Source organism: Paroedura picta, chromosome 3 (genome assembly GCF_049243985.1).
Source record: "Paroedura picta isolate Pp20150507F chromosome 3, Ppicta_v3.0, whole genome shotgun sequence".
Lineage (NCBI taxonomy): Eukaryota > Metazoa > Chordata > Lepidosauria > Squamata > Gekkonidae > Paroedura > Paroedura picta.
Window position 1 is genome coordinate 174,438,834 of NC_135371.1, and position 16,385 is coordinate 174,455,218.

Genomic DNA, 16,385 nt, shown 5'->3' on the forward strand with positions numbered 1-16,385 from the left:
AAATACATTTCAGGCAAGTCTTCGTAATGTTCAGGTTCCTCACCGCACATCCATGTCTTATGGAATCTCCTTTCAGAAGGTTCTCGTGATGTTCCAGCCTCCAGAAATGGGTGTGTGGGCCGGACTTGATGGTTCTTTTGGCAGGATGATGAGTAGATACGGCGTCGTGGTTCTTGTTCTTCGGGTTCTCGGTTATCAGTGGATGAGCCTTATCTGCCCTGAACAGACCTTAGATGACATCTTGCGTTTGCCTATACGGATGTCTTACTGGACCGTGTCCAGAGGAGGGCAATGATGATGGCGAGGGGGTTGAAGACCACGTTGTACGTGGAAAAGCCCCTCGAAATGTGGAGAAAGAGTTTCAGCCAGTGGCTTCGCTCTGCTGGATTTCCTGCCCTGAAGGAGAATCGTCCAGAGTCATTGCGATGCATTCCAACTGGGACCGGCTAGGATTAATCTCGTATTTGGTGAGTTTTATGGAGATTTTGTCCTGATCTGCTTCAGACCTCCGGATGTTATTTTTTACATGCTGAGTTTCAAAGTTTCCTAATCTGCGTTGAAGTCCAGGGATCCACACTCAATCCTCTCCCCTTTCACTGAGAAGAAAGGGGCTTTAGATGAGAGAAATGGCAGCATGGCACCCAGAGGCCAAGGAATGCTGGGAAAAACCAGGCTCCAGTTCCACCGTTCATAGGCAAGTGGCCGACTGTGGCTTTGCGGTGCGCAGAAGAGCAGATGAGGAGGAGCCAGACAATTCTGTGAATAAGCCCCATAGGAATGATCCTTCCTGGGGGTTGCCAACCCCCAGGTTGTGGCTGGAGACATCCTGAGTTTAGAGCTGATCTCCAGGGAACAGAGTTCAGTTAGTCTGGAAGAAAATGGCCACTTAGGGAGGTGGATTCCATGCATTGTACCCCACTGAAGTCCCTCGCCCCCCCAAATGCTGCCCTCATCAGGCTCCACCCCCCCCCCCCCATTCTCCAGGTATCTCAAACCCAGAGCTGGCAACCTGAGACTACTTCTGTTGCACTCTTGCTGGTCCAACAGCCTGGCTTGCCCTCTGCCATCTTGTCCAGACTTGAAAGTGGGCCGGTGAAACCTCAGCATGGAAAGGGGAGGGGGTTGCACCCCCTTTGACCCCCGCACTCTATACCTAAGGGCCAGGTCACCCACATGCAAAGCTGCCTTGCATCAGGCCATGAATCCCGTGGAATCAAATATTGTCTGATTAACTGTGGAATTGGGATGGCCAAAGGAACGAACAGCTTGAAAAGGGGATCTGCTGCATTCGTGGAGGATAAGTCTCCCAATGGCTACTAGCCATGCTTGCTGAGGGGAACCTCCACATTCAGAGGCACTCACCCTCTGAATCCCAGAGCAAGGAGGCACCAGGAGGTGCCTGTCCTGTCTATGCTAATTATACCTCTCCTCCAATGCCCCCTGCAGGACACCCATTATATTGCACATAATGATGCTCACTGCCGATCATGCAGGACCCAACACTTTTCCTTCATTGGCCTTCTCTCTGCCCACCGCCCGTTTAAAACAGATGTCGGCCATTGCATCATGGTGGGGAACATCTGAGGTCAGGTCTGTAAATCCGTTGCAGCTGTCGCTCTGCAAAGGAACAGGCCTGTTCCTCCACCCCGGCTGCTGCCTGGACGATGAGAAAGGAGCCGGTCACCCTCTGAACTTCCCTGGGAAAGTTTGTCTTTTGAGGCTTGGGTTTCAGTAGCTCTTGGCCTCCCAGTGCTGGAGGATGAAGAACTTGGACCTCCTGAACTTGGCATGAGGACGGGGAGGAGGGAGGGGTTCCGAAGGGGATGCTGAGAAACCCACGCCTGTATTTGAGGATCATTTTGCTCTTTGCTGATCTTCAAACTGAGCCCCATTTGATCAAGTCTGGCTAGACATCCACTTGGATAGTTTCAGGTGGTCAGCCATTAGGGACGCCAGCCTCCAGGGGGCACCTGGGGATCCCCTGGAATACCAGCTCCTCTCCAGACTGCAGAGATCAGTTCCCCTTGATAAAGGGGCTGCTTGGGAGGGGGGGCTCTGTGGCCTTGGACCCCACTGAGGGTCAGGGATGCCAGCCTCCAGGTGGGGCCTGGAGATCCCCTGGAATTACAACTCCTCTCCAGACTGCAGAGATCAGTTTCCCTGGATAAAGGGGCTGCTTGGGAGGGGGGACTCTGTGGCCTTGGACCCCACTGAGGGTCAGGGATGCCAGCCTCCAGGTGGGGCCTGGGGATCCCCTGGAATTCCAGCTCCTCTCCAGACTGCAGAGATCAGTTCCCCTGGAGGAAAGGGCTGCTTGGGAGGGGGGACTTTGTGGCCTTGGACCCCACTGAGGGTCAGGGATGCCAGCCTCCAGGTGGGGCCTGGAGATCCCCTGGAATTACAACTCCTCTCCAGACTGCAGAGATCAGTTTCCCTGGATAAAGGGGCTGCTTGGGAGGGGGACTCTGTGGCCTTGGACCCCACGGAGTCAGGGATGCCTATTCTCATTCGATCTCCAAAGCTAAGTAGAGTTAACCCTGGTTAGGAATAATTCCTTGAAAGTCCAGGGTTGCTATCCAGAGGCAGGCCAAGGCAAAAAAAAAAAAAAACCCCTCCTGTGTCCATCTCTTGTCTTGACCTGTGGATGGCCCAGGCTAGCAGCCTGATCAGCTCTTGGAAGGTCTGGGCTGCCAGTGGAGTGGTCCTACAGAAAAGACCCCTGCCATTGTGCGGGAAGATTTCGAAGGGGGCTGCACGCGTTGGTGGAGTTCACAGTGCCCACCATTCTCTTATCCCCCCTGTTTGCCTTTGCACACTTTGGCGAAGTTTTCCCGAGGAAAAGAAAGCTGCGTTCTCAGCAGGATTCCGGGCTGGTTCCCTCCAGAGAGGCTTTTAAATAGAAAGACAAATAATCTTCTGCCATCATTTGCGTCCCCCTGGATGTGAAAGGGATCGGCTCCCACAGCTCTGAGCAGACAGGGTGAGTCTGTGTGTCGGGCGGAAGGGGGGTGGGCGGAAGGGGGGTGGGCGGGCTCCCAGCCGCACAGATGTCTTTCATCTGCTAACAGTCATACGAGGGAAGATTTCCTCTCCTGCTCCAAGGAAGAAAATATGTCGGAATCTGGGAGAACAGCAATGGCCATTGAGGTTGCCAGCCTCCAGGCGGGACCTGGAGATCCCCCAGAATTACAGCTGATCTCCAAACGACAATTCAATTCCAATGCACTTTACAACTGGATTTTACTGTGCGAAATGGCCAAAAAACCAACTTGCAAACGGTTGCTGAAGGAGGTTAAAACAGCATTCTTTCACACGCAGGGGAAGTGCCCGGTCTCAGCTGCCTACGTTTGCAAAAGGAAAAATAACGCTGAAAAGAGAGATGGGACTGAATCCTCGCGTGTAGCGCATGAGGGAGAGATCTCAGAGACGGGGAGGGCAACGAGGGAGGCGAACAGGAGGAGCAGAGTTCAAAAACCGAGTCCTGTTTGAGGCGTGTCCTTTGGCTGGGCCTCGAGTCCATCAACTCCTGCCTCTACAAGCCCGGGAGAACGAGAAAGGAGCAGGCTGCAAGGGAGTGTTCTTGGCCGCTGCCGGGCTTCTAGGAGCGTCACCGTGTGGGCGGCTAACGCCATTCACGGCAGAAGGAACCTGGCTGTGGCTCAGCACCCGCATTACTCCTCCCTCCCCGCAACGGCTGTCAGGGGCCCCAAAAGCACCCACTGGCCTTTTGGCCTCCGATGCTTCAGTGGGGTTGAGCTTAGGAGCGGCCCTGGCTGCCCCCAACACCTCTCTCATGAGGACACCAGGCCAGGGGTCTCCTGAACCATTAGGAGTCTGCAGGGACTCTTGGAATTCTGACAGAACGCGCGGTGGGCACAGCCCCAAGACGGCCGCTGAAGGAGATGCAGCTGCCCGCCAAATGGCTTCCACACCTCACCTTCAGTCACACATTGTTGGGGTGACGGATGCTGCTGCCAAAGCCAATCAAGACTCCCAAGGCCAATGGGAAGCCTAGTTGGGAAGGACCCCTGCCTGGCACCCACTCATTTTTAGAAAATCCCTTGGCAAGTGGCAGGAAAAGTTATGGTGGGGTGCCCACGGGCACCAGCTTGTCTATGACTGGTGCCCGTGGAGCTATGCTTATGGCCTAGCTCTTCACACACTTACTTTTAAGGGGGGGAAATCCCATTTGTGAAGCGACTTTGTCCCATCATGTCCTATGAAAAGTGTCAGAGTTCATGGCTCCGTGTTTGGAAGAAGCGGCAATTAGTGTGGAAGGAATCGAATCTTGATAACCGAACAGGCCCCAAAGTGTTCCGAATAGTTCTACACTGACCTTTCAGATTTTGGTTTCCTTCCGAGTATGAGCACACCTGTTTGGCGAGCAATTTAAATCGGCCCCTTCGAAATTCTGTAATATGGAGTCAGTCCATGCAGGTCCAGAGGTCTAAATATGAACCGCTGATTGTGAATGGCACGTTGTACATGCCCTATGAAATTGTCCTATATTTTATCAGCATTTTGGAAAGATGTATTCCAGGGGTAGTCAAACTGCGGCCCTCCAGATGTCCATGGACTACAATTCTCATGAGCCCCTGCCAGCGTTCGCTGGCAGGGGCTCATGGGAATTGTAGTCCATGGACATCTGGAGGGCTGCAGTTTGACTACCCCTGATGCATTCAATATATTTTTATGTTTTATTTTATTTCAGTAAATCCGCCCAAGATGAAACTGCCTGTGAGTTTTGTTGGGGTTGTTCAGTTGTTAAATATTCTTTCCCTTCTGTCCCAGTCGTTCCCTCTTCTTCATTGTGCCTTAGTGCGGCCCCCTTTTCTCCTCACTCTTAACGTTAGGAGAACTGGAATACGGTCTAGTCTGGGTCTGCCGATTCTCCCAGGCATTCACGAAGGTTGCTCTTTAATACGTGACAAATCTGCACGACCCCCGGAGAGCACGGGCCACGAAAGAACGACGAGACAGACCAGGCATACAAGCAAACATTTTAATACATACACATCTCCATTAAACAGAAGAATCATATTCATTACTTTTATCTTTTTTTTTTTACAAAATGCCAAAAAAGTTAGTGTTTCCACAGGCAAGGTTTCCGCTAGGGCAGGGATAGCAGAAACGAATAGCCCGAGGGCGTACCATTCAGGGTGTGCAAGAGAGAGATTGCAGCAGGGTGTGTACAGGTGTGTGGAGGGGTCAGCCCCTGCTGCTACTCTCCAGGGTCCTTCCACGATACAACTTGCCCCGAGAGTGACCCAAGGTTCACTAAGGCCGTTTTGGCCCCGCATCTACAGGCACGTCCACCCCACCTACTTGTCTCGGTTTCTTCCAGAGATTCTCCCAAAGAATTCCCAGAAAGTGTGGCTGGATGGGGGGGGGGAGTGCTATGAAACCTCTCATGAGGTCTGTTTTCTTCTTCCAAGTCTTAGAATTCCCAGGATTTCCTGTGACGTTCTGCAGGGGGTTGGCCTAGATGACCCTGTAGGTCCCTTCCAACTCTATGATTCTATGATTCAACGGATGGACTGTGAGGCAAGGAGGTCTGTGTGGCAGGAGTGAGAGCCAGTTTGGTGTAGTGGTTAGGAGTGTGGACTTCTAATCTGGCATGCCAGGTTCGATTCTGCGCTCCCCCACATGCAACCAGCTGGGTGACCTTGGGCTCGCCACGGCACTGATAAAACTGTCCTGACTGGGCAGTGATATCAGCGCTCTCTCAGTCTCACCCACCTCACAGGGTGTCTGTTGTGGGGAGAGGAATGGGAAGGCGACTGTAAGCCGCTCTGAGCCTCCTTCGGGTAGGGAAAAGCGGCATATAAGAACCAGCTCTTCTTCTTCTTCTTCTTCTTTGAGCTTGTCTATGGCTTTGCTGCATGCAAGGACGAGAGCATAAACAAGAGATTCCATTCCCGGTTACATTTGGGGACCAGCTTCCTACAATCCTGATTTAGGGCTTGTGCTCTGTCCTGGTCCCCCCACCCCCACCTGTTCCAAAGCTGAAAGGTTCTGCAGAATTAGATGAGAGTCTGGTTCCAGAATGGTGACCGGTTTCGCGCTGGGAGGAACTGTGGCCTGGGGCGGGGCGGGGCTGGGTGCAGCCTGAACATCTGTGCCGGCTCAGACATGGAAAATGACAAATGGTCATTTTACAGATGTGCAACTTCACTCCCTCCAACAGACACACACAGACACACCAGCACACTTCCGTGCCACAAGCAGCGTTGTGAGCATACTTGTCATTTGTGGGATCCGCACGTGGGCTTCCCCAAGCCCCACAGTGTAATTTGGCTTGACGCAAAACAAACATCCCAAGTATGGATTTCCCCTTCGTAGCTTTGCTTAGCGACTAGCGCCTGTCTGCATAGGGGTGGCTGACAATGCTGGGGACACATTCTTTGTCCCCCAACTTACAAGCATGTTACTTCCCCCTCTGGGCTTTACTGCACCACTCAGTTTGCACATAGTGCAGACTTCAGCTGGATACTGTTCTGGCATGGTAGACTGTGTGCAAACTGAATTCTGGGCAAGCGTTTCAGAGCTTCTGGCAGTGAGGATCAATAACAGGGGTCCCCAGCATGGTGCCCACGGGGACCACAGCACCCGCCAACCCCTTTCCTGGTGCCCACCAAGTATTTTTTGAAAACAGAAGGCGGATGAAGCTTTGAGCAGCAGGGTTAGACTTGGCAGTCAGGGAAGGCTGGCTGCTTGTGGTGTTCTCCTTTGCCCGGGCACAGAAAACGGATCCTAGTCCAATGTCCCAGTTTGCACGTTCTGGAGCCGAAACAAACTTCAAATGTTGGTCAATATTTTGCATTCAACACTGTGCAGGGGGCCAGCTTTCTGACTCTGCACACAACCGAACTTTGCATGCGGACGGGCCCTAACCCTACTTCATGTGCAACCGTTGCAGTTCAATTTGATAACCTTCTAACTTAAAATCCCCCTCCCCTCCTGATTCTCAGCTAGGGGAACGCTAAAGGGATTAAAAAAAAAAAAAAGCAATAAATTGCTCCACGACTCCTATGAAAATTCAAATCCTTGCAGAATGTTGTCTGGGGTGGGTGGGTGAATTAAATGAGGAGACAGATGGGTTATTTAAAGCAATTACCCGCCTCCTCCAGCCCTGGGCCTCAGGAACCCGTGCCCTAGGAGGGGACGTAATTCCCACGCCTGCATCTCATTCCCGTTCCTAAAAGCATCCCCCGCACACCTTACCGTGGCATGTTCCTGCACATCAAGCAGGGTGAATCATGCCTTCCGCCAGTGGGAAACACGCCCAATCCCAGCTTTTTCCTTGAAGGAATCCTTCCCTTCTTCCCCCAAGCACAGCAACACGCACACCAAATGCGGTCTCTGAAGCAGTGTGCTTGGCCACAGAGGTTTATGTCCAGGATAAACCTCTGGGGGGGTCTTCAAATTGGCCCCCGGAGTCAACGGTTGTTCAAAGCCACAAGCAGACAGAAGTGGCCCCTACGCGGCCTGGCTCGTCTCCCTAAACACACAACAATCCTTTGTTCCCACACTGCAGGAGGAACAATTTAACCGAACGGGGCTGGAAATTAAAGGACTGGAATTTCAGGTTGCGACGGGGGGGGGGGGGGGGGAATGCATCCTAAGGGAAAGAGTCTCTGTGTACAAACTTCTCCACCCGCCCACCCCTCCACCCGCCTCAAGACACATGCTCAGGGCTGAAGGAGCAAGGGTTGTTCTGGCAGAACAGTCACCTTGCAGAATGGATCCTTTAGCACAGACGCATCGTTCTTAGCCCAAGAGCTGCCGCAGCCAGCTCAGGTTGGGAGCTCTGGCTTGGGAAATACCTGGTGATTTAAGGGGTGGAGCCTGTGGAGGGCGGGGTTTGCGAAGGGGCAGAACTCAGTAGGCTTCAACGCCGTAGAGTCCACCTTCCGCAGCAGCCATTTTCTCCAGGGGGACTGGTCTCTAGAACAGGGGTGGCCAAACGGTAGTTCTCCATATGCCCATGGACTACAATTCCCATGAGCCCCTGCCAGTACTGTCCATGGACTATAATTCCCCTGAGCCGCTGCCAGCTTGGCTAGCAGGGGCTCATGGGAATTGTAGTTCATGGACATCTGGAAAGCCACAGTGTGGCCACCCATGCTCTAGGACAGGGGTAGTCAAACTGCGGCCCTCCAGATGTCCATGGACTACAAATCCCAGGAGCCCCTGCCAGCGAATGCTGGCAGGGGCTCCTGGGAATTGTAGTCCATGGACATCTGGAGGGCCGCAGTTTGACTACCCCTGCTCTAGGAGATCTAGGCATATAGAAGCAATTGATTCGGACACCCTGTATTGCCAAAAATTCAACAGGCTCCTCCTTTGCTAGTTTGAAGGGAAGTGTGGCGCTAGCCAGCTTCTAGAATCTACATCTCTCTCATCTCTAGCCTTCTGTCGCTACCCAGATGGGACCTGAAGGGCTTTTGAGGAGCTCATCTGTTTCTTAGCAGCCTGAACAGCCCAGGCTAGCCCAAAGCTTGCAAAAGTTCAGAAGCTAAGGAAGATCGGTCCTAGTTAGTCCTTGGAGGGAAGACCACCAAGGACGTCCTGGGTTTCTATGCAGAAGGTGGTAATGGCAAACCATGCCTGAACTAAACGGCTAGCCCAACCTTTTCAGATTTTAGAAGTTAAGCAGGGTCAGTCCTTGTTGTTTCTTGGAGGGGAGACCCCCAAGGAAGCCCAGGGTTGCTACACAGAGGCAGGCAAGGGCCAACCGCCCCCGGATATCTCTTATATTGACCTGGGTGGCCCAGGCTAGCCTAGATCTCATCAGGTCTCAGAAGCTAAGCAGGGTCGGCCCTGATTAATACTTGGATGGGAGACCAAGGAAGTCCAGGGTTGCCATGCATACGCTGGGGATGGCAAACCACCTCTGCTCAGCTCTGCCTTGAACTCCCCCCACCCCCCGCGATGGGCTCCTGTAAATTGGTTGCAACTTGCTGTCAATTCATTATTGCCCTGTGGTTTCTTTTTACATGGCTTGCGCAGAGTGCCCAGTCAGTATAACATTCATGCTAGACTTCTCGTTCTTCTCTCTATCGGACGGTGGCACCAAAGCAATTTGGTTCCCCTAAAGAGGCCACAAAAACCTTGGGTTGGCCTTGCCCCCTTATTTCCTGCAGGCACTTCCTGGGAACCAAGGCCCGGAGTGCAGAAAAAGCCCCTTGTGCAGAACAAGACCTTTCTGGAGGCTTTTCCCTGTATCCTCCAGGAAGCCCCTACGCAGGGCCAGCCCTAGGCGAAATATGACAAGGGGCCAAGTGGACCGGAACAGCCAATTGCTGCCCCCCCCAGAGAAAAACAAAGGGAGGGAACGAATCACAGAGATGGGACTACGCAAGCCAACTCTGAGGTGCTGGAGGGAAAGAAATGTGGGTGTCAGGCAGGTCTAGGCACCTTTCAGGAAGGAGAATCGTACCGAGTCAGGTGTCAATAATTCCGTTGCTCCCCGGTCCCCGGACCAGTTACACTTTGAACACAGTCTTTCCCACCCATGCTGTTTTTTAAAACAGAGGAAGTTGTAATACTGTGCAGATCTGGCGACCCAACGGACACTTGGCATGTCCACGGCACACAAATCGAACCTCCGGGACGATATTTTCACACGGTGTACCGCATCTCTTTTTTGTACCTCTCTCGGGGGGGGGGGGGGTCTACCCAGCCCCCTTCTCCCTACGGAGATCCAGCCGCCCCCCCCCCACGATCCCTCTCCTTGTGTCCCTTCAAACAAAAGTGGAACGTTCCTTCATGAAAGGTATAGCGGTAAGGTCCTGTTTTGGGGTGCACCGTTCCAGGGAGCTGGAGCTCTTTAGGGGGATCATGCACCGTTCGGCGGGTTTCCCGTGCCCCATTATCCCCCAACAGCACAGTACCCGCAGGAACTCCTTCCTCATGTCCTTGCTGCGTAGGGTGTAGATGAGGGGGTTGATGGCAGAATTGAGGGTGGCAAAAGCAAAGAAATATTTGGCCTGGTAAAGGATGGTGCACGTCTTCCGGGGACACAAAGCGTCTATCAACAGGACGATGAAGGCCGGCAGCCAGCAGATGATGAAAGCCCCCAGGACAAAGGTCACGGTCCGGAGCAAGGCCATCGTCTGGGAGCCCGCCATCTCGGCGTGGCTAGAACGGACAATGCGGTAGATGCGAACGTACAGGACCACGATGGACAGCAGGATGAGCGTGAAGACGGTGACCACAAAGAAGATGTACCGCTTGGAGTAGAGCGGCAGGACGGTGGAGCACTCGCCGAGTTTATTCATGCAGTTCCAGCCGAGGACGGGCATCCCTCCGATGATGGCCGAGATGACCCAGCAGGCCCCGATCAGCAGGACCATCCGGCAGTTCTTGTCGCTGCTGTAGACTTTGACCTTGGTGATGGCCACGTGCCGCTCAATGGCGATGGCCAATAGGCTGAAGACGGAGGCCGCCAGGGTGGCGAAGGCCGTGCCCTCCCGCACGAACCACTGCAGTGGTGTGAGCAGGAAGGTTGCTGGGCCCGAGAGGACCACGTTGGCAATGAAGGCTGCGCCGGCCAGAAGGTCCGAGAAAGCCAAGTTGCCGATGAAGATGTACATGGCCGAGTGGAACTTCTTGTTCCTCCAGACAGAGATGAGCACCAGCAGGTTCTCCAGGATAATGAAGCAACAGAAGACAATGATGGCCACGGTGATGGGACCCAGCGATGGGTTCTTGTCTTTCTCCAGCTTGTCCTTCGTGTAATTGTAGTGCTCCAAGATTTTGCAGGAGTTGAAGTAGTCCTTGTAGAAGCTCCCCATGGCTTTCAGACGCTCCCCCTTCCCCGGGCGGGTTACACGGCTGTTTGCCCGGGAATATCTGTACAAGAGGGCGTGGGACCGGACGGAAGCCAGGAGATGTCCATCGGGAGCGGAAGGAACAAAGAGGCAACTTGGAGAACCCTAGAAGAAGGAACAAAATCCACAGGGTTAGGAACTTGGGGGGCGAGGCTGGGAAAAGAGACAGCTAAGGTTGGCGGTCCCCAGGTCAGGCCTGGCGTGGCCCCAGGATTATGCTTTGGAATGTAAGAGAAGCCAATGGCCCCTCCAGGCCAGGATTCCATGTCCCACAGTGGCCATCAGGAGGTCCACTGGCAGAGCCAGAAGTCCAGAAGCCGTCCCACTGTTGCTCCCCCAGCACACACACACCTAGAATGCACAGCATCCCTGTCCAACATAAGAACATGAGAGAAGCCATGTTGGATCAGGCCAATGGCCCAGCCAATCCAACACCCGGGTGCCATCAGGAGGTCCCCCAGCAGGTCCAAAAGCCCTCCCACTGTTGCCCCCCAAGCACCCATAAGACCTAGCATCTCTGTCCTAACCATAAGAACACAAGAGAAGCCATGCTGGGCCAATGACCCCCCCCCAGTCCAATATTCTGTGTGGGACCAGAATTCCAGAAGCCCTCCAACTCCCTCCTGGACCCTGGAGCCTTCCCCCCTTGCAGAATCTTTAGTCTTCTTTAAGATTCAATCTCCAGTACTTTAATTAACAAAATACCATAAGCAGACAGATGATTGCCCCGGATGGCACACATTTGGCGGCATTTAATTTCTGGAGAACTTTGAAGAAGTTTAATAAACAAACTCTCATTGAAACTAATTCAGCTTCATCAACAAGGTCCAATCAATCAATAAAAGTTTTAAGAAGTAGATTCAGGTGGGTCGCCATGTTGGTCTGAAGCCGCAGAACGAAGAACAAAGAGGTGCACACGGACACCAAAGCTTATACTTTAAAAAAAGTGGACAGCCAGGTTGGCTCTTAGCAAGGCCCCCAAAAGAAAACCACGTGGTGCCTTTTATTGAGACCAACCAATTAAAAAAAAACAGTCATAACGAAATGCATGGTTTTTTAAAGGGAGAAATTAAAGAATGTAATCACTTTCAGCAGAGGCAGGACAAGAATCCCTTGAAAACAAAAACAGACATTTCTTGCTGATAGACTAAGATGGGCACCCGTGTTAGGCTGTCTACAGCAGTAGAAAAGAGCCAGAGTCCAGGACCACCTGAAAAAACAAAATTTACAGCGGGGGAGGAGCTTTGACTTTGTAAGCAATGACTCCCAAAAATGAAAACCCTCCTGAACCCCCAGGGACTTTCCTTCCTGGAGTTGGCAACCTGAGTTGGCACTCATTTAAGCAATGCATAGCTTAAATGGAGACTCCATCATCAACTATGTACGAGACTGGCTGGACTGGGGCTCTTCACCCCCGCCCTTCCCGCTTTTTTCAGGTTTTGTCTCCAGGAGGCAAAAACATCTTGGCCTCGCCTGGGTTTGCATTTGATCTTTCGGGGATCTTGGTAAACTGAAGACGGGGAGGGGAAGGGAAGGGAAGGAGCCGGGCAGGGACCGGAAAGCTGCTCTCCCACCTCTGGCCTTCCTAAGCCGGCATCCCGCAGATGGATGGTTATTTTCCTTTTGCTACAGTGCTTCCAGTTCAGAAGGCATCCCGTTGCCTTCCAAGGGTGAGTGTCTGTGCATGTGGGCGAGGCAGAGGGATTGGCCGTCTAGAGAGCACATTGCCCATTTACCAGCTGACCACCACCCACAGCTGGACGTCCCTGAATGTCAGCTGCAGACAAGGAAGAAGAAGAAGAAGAGTTGGTTCTTATATGCCGCTTTTCCCTACCCGAAGGAGGCTCAAAGCAGCTTATAGTCGCCTTCCCATCCCTCTCCCCACAACAGACTCTCTGTGGGGTGGGTGAGGCTGAGAGAGCCCTGATATCACTGCCCGGTCAGAACAGTTTTATCAGGGCTGTGGCGAGCCCAAGGTCACCCAGCTGGCTGCATGTGGAGGAGGAGCAAGGAATCAAACCTGGTTCACCAGGTTAGAAGTCCGCACTCCTAACCACTACACCAAACTGGTCCTCTGGGTGGGGGAAATGCCATCAAGATGCAGCCAACTCCTGGTGTCCTTGTGCAATTTTCAAGGCAGGAGACATTCAGAAGAGGTTTGCCATCACACAGCGACCTTCCTTGGTGGTCTCCCATCCAGTTACTAAACCAGGGTTGAACCTGCTTAGCTTCTGAGATCTGATGAGACTGGGTCAGCCTAGGCCAGGGGTAGTCAAACTGCGGCCCTCCAGATGTCCATGGACTACAATTCCCAGGAGCCCCTGCCAGCATTTGCTGGCAGGGGCTCCTGGGAATTGTAGTCCATGGACTTTTTATGAACTGACTGACAACTGGTCCCTACGCCTGTCTTCCCATCATGGGTCGCATCAAATTTCCAAGAAACCTCTGTAGATAAACCGGCAAGGGATTCTTGGGCTGTTTTCTTTGTCTTGTTAGGTTAAAAATGAAAATTCTGCCTCTGCACACGTATGCATCCGACTGCTCCCAAAATATATACAGAACCTCCTGCCCTTAGGCCCTGAGAGAGAGAGAGTCCCTACAGCTTCCCCTCAGTGCATCTGCAAGGACTGTCAACATTCCAAGATTTATTCCCTTCCCTCCCGGAGTTGGAATGTTTGTCAATATTCCAGGACCGAACAGCAGGTCAAGCAAATAGATCAGGGTGTGGCTGGGGCAGTGGTTGCCAAACAGAGGATGTTGCCAGTAGGCTAGAAGCGTTGTTAAAAACTGCCCCGATCGTTGTCAGGCTCCTACAGTGTTGCCAATCTCCAGCCGGAGCCTGGAAATTTCCCAGAATTACCACTGAGCTCCAGAAGACGGAGATCAGATGCCTTGGAGAAAATGGGTGCGTTGGAGCTTATGGAATTATGCCTCCCCTTGAGGTCCCTCCTCTCTACAAATGCTCCCCTCTCCAGGCTCCAGCTGCAAATCACTAGGAACTTCCAACTTCCTGGTGACCCCTGGCCCCAGAGAAGCACGTCGGACCTCAACAAGGGCCAGGGCCTTCTTGGTCCTGGCCCCCACCTGGTGGAACGAGCTTCCTGAAGAGATCAGGGCCCTGTCTGTACTCTCACAATTTTGCAGGGCCTGCCCCAGGCATTTACTTGAGGCTGACTAGCCCCAAAACACCCACTGCCCCCCCTAGACACCCCCTCCCATGATTGAAGAATCTGATCAACCCAAAGCTGTTTCATTATTCCTCCTCCTGTTAAATATTGTCCTGGTTGACATGTCGACTGTTATATTTGTTGTTATATAAATATTTGTTATATTTGTTGCAGTGTTCTATGTAATCATGTTAGATGTTAGACCTCCCAGAGCCGTAGGGAAGGGCGGTATATAAATCTTAAATAAATAAACAAACAAATGTCCTGAGCTGGAGTTGACAACCTGGTTCCTGACAGCAGGACTTGTAAGGAAAGACTGAGGCAGTCCAGGTACTTTTAACATTGCAAGGTGATCTAAAAAACTCTGGCAGATTGCAGGATCAGGGTCTTGTTCAAAACAATTCCCTTATATCCTGCCTTCCTCTCAAAAGGTTGGGCGGAGATGTCAGCTGCTTCGACTCACTCACAGGAGGCAGCCACGTAGGCTAAGCTGATAGCCAGTAGGTTTATACTCTACCCAGAAAACAGCTCTCTGTTGATAACCAGGCCAAATACCAGCCAGAGCCAACTCTGCTTAACTTCCAAGATACAATGAGATGGGGCTGACCAGGGCTATCCACACTGGGTTTCGTTCCGCTCTAGTCGCTGGCGATGTTTTGGCCTTCACTGTTTTATTGAAACCATATTGCTTGCTTTGCAGGAATTTATAAGGAGAAGTGGGGTCTCGAGATTTAAAAGGGTGCAACGTTTATTTTTTGTTCCCACAGAGAAAATGCGCTGGCTGCCGTCTCCCTAGTATGGAAGAGCTTAAAGTGAAACTGCCTTATCAGATCCTCCGTTCATTCAGGTCAGTACTGTCTGCTCGGACTGTCATTGGATTTCCAGAGTCTCAGGCTGAGGGCTAACCTGGAGATGCCGGGGGACCTTCTAACCTAACCAGGGACCTTCTGCCTGCCAAGCAGAGGCTCTGCCACTGAGCCAGGGTCTCAGGCCAAGGTCTTCCCCATCCCCTCCTGCCTGGTCCTTCTAACTGGAGATGCCGGGGATTGAACCTGGGACCTCCTGCCTGCCAAGCAGAGGCTCTGCCACTGAGCCAGGGTCTCAGGCCAAGGTCTTTCCCATCCCCTCCTGCCTGGTCCTTCTAACTGGAGATGCCGGGGATTGAACCTGGGACCTCCTGCCTGCCAAGCAGAGGCTCTGCCACTGAGCAAGGGTCTCAGGCCAAGGTCTTCCCCATCCCCTCCTGCCTGGTCCTTCTAACTGGAGATGCCGGGGATTGAACCTGGGACCTCCTGCCTGCCAAGCAGAGGCTCTGCCACTGAGCCAGGGTCTCAGGCCAAGGTCTTTCCCATCCCCTCCTGCCTGGTCCTTCTAACTGGAGATGCCGGGGATTGAACCTGGGACCTCCTGCCTGCCAAGCAGAGGCTCTGCCACTGAGCCAGGGTCTCAGGCCAAGGTCTTCCCCATCCCCTCCTGCCTGGTCCTTCTAACTGGAGATGCCGGGGATTGAACCTGGGACCTCCTGCCTGCCAAGCAGAGGCTCTGCCACTGAGCCAGGGTCTCAGGCCAAGGTCTTCCCCATCCCCTCCTGCCTGGTCCTTCTAACTGGAGATGCCGGGGATTGAACCTGGGACCTCCTGCCTGCCAAGCAGAGGCTCTGCCACTGAGCAAGGGTCTCGGGTTAAGGTCTTCCCCATCCCCTCCTGCCTGGTCCTTCTAACTGGAGATGCCGAGGATTGAACCTGGGACCTTCTGCCTGCCAAGCAGAGGCTCTGCCACTGAGCCAGAGTCTCAGGCCAAGGTCTTTCCCATCCCCTCCTGCCTGGTCCTTCTAACTGGAGATGCCGGGGATTGAACCTGGGACCTCCTGCCTGCCAAGCAGAGGCTCTGCCACTGAGCAAGGGTCTCGGGTTAAGGTCTTCCCCATCCCCTCCTGCCTGGTCCTTCTAACTGGAGATGCCGGGGATTGAACCTGGGACCTCCTGCCTGCCAAGCAGAGGCTCTGCCACTGAGCCAGGGTCTCAGGCCAAGGTCTTCCCCATCCCCTCCTGCCTGGTCCTTTTAACTGGAGATGCTGCTGGGGATTGAACCTGGGACCTTCTGCCTGCCAAGCAGAGGCTCTGCCACTGAGCAAGGGTCTCAGGCCAAGGTCTTTCCCATCCCCTCCTGCCTGGTCCTTCTAACTGGAGATGCTGCTGGAGATTGAACCTGGGACCTTCTGCCTGCCAAGCAGAGGCTCTGCCACTGAGCCATGGCCCTTCCCCTCCAGGAAAGTGGGGATGAAAGAGAGGCCAAACCAAATATATTGGGTTGACTGGCAAAAAGCCAAAAGCCTACAATGTGAACTGGCCTTTGCTCCCCCGCCCTGCTCAATCCCTCCCCC

At 53.2% G+C, this 16,385-nt stretch overlaps 1 protein-coding gene across 3 annotated transcripts in view; it reads right to left on the minus strand.

Moving 5' to 3' along the window:
- Positions 1-4,988: 4,988 nt before the first annotated feature.
- The window catches only part of S1PR2 (sphingosine-1-phosphate receptor 2), a 54,243-nt gene continuing 42,846 nt past the window's right edge, over positions 4,989-16,385 (minus strand). For all 3 annotated transcript variants that reach the window (XM_077329762.1, XM_077329763.1, XM_077329761.1), the window contains exon 2: positions 4,989-10,940. In XM_077329762.1, coding sequence (XP_077185877.1) covers positions 9,747-10,799 — 1,053 coding nt within the window. In that variant the 5' untranslated portion in view covers positions 10,800-10,940 and the 3' untranslated portion in view covers positions 4,989-9,746. The remainder of the gene's footprint in view (positions 10,941-16,385) is intronic.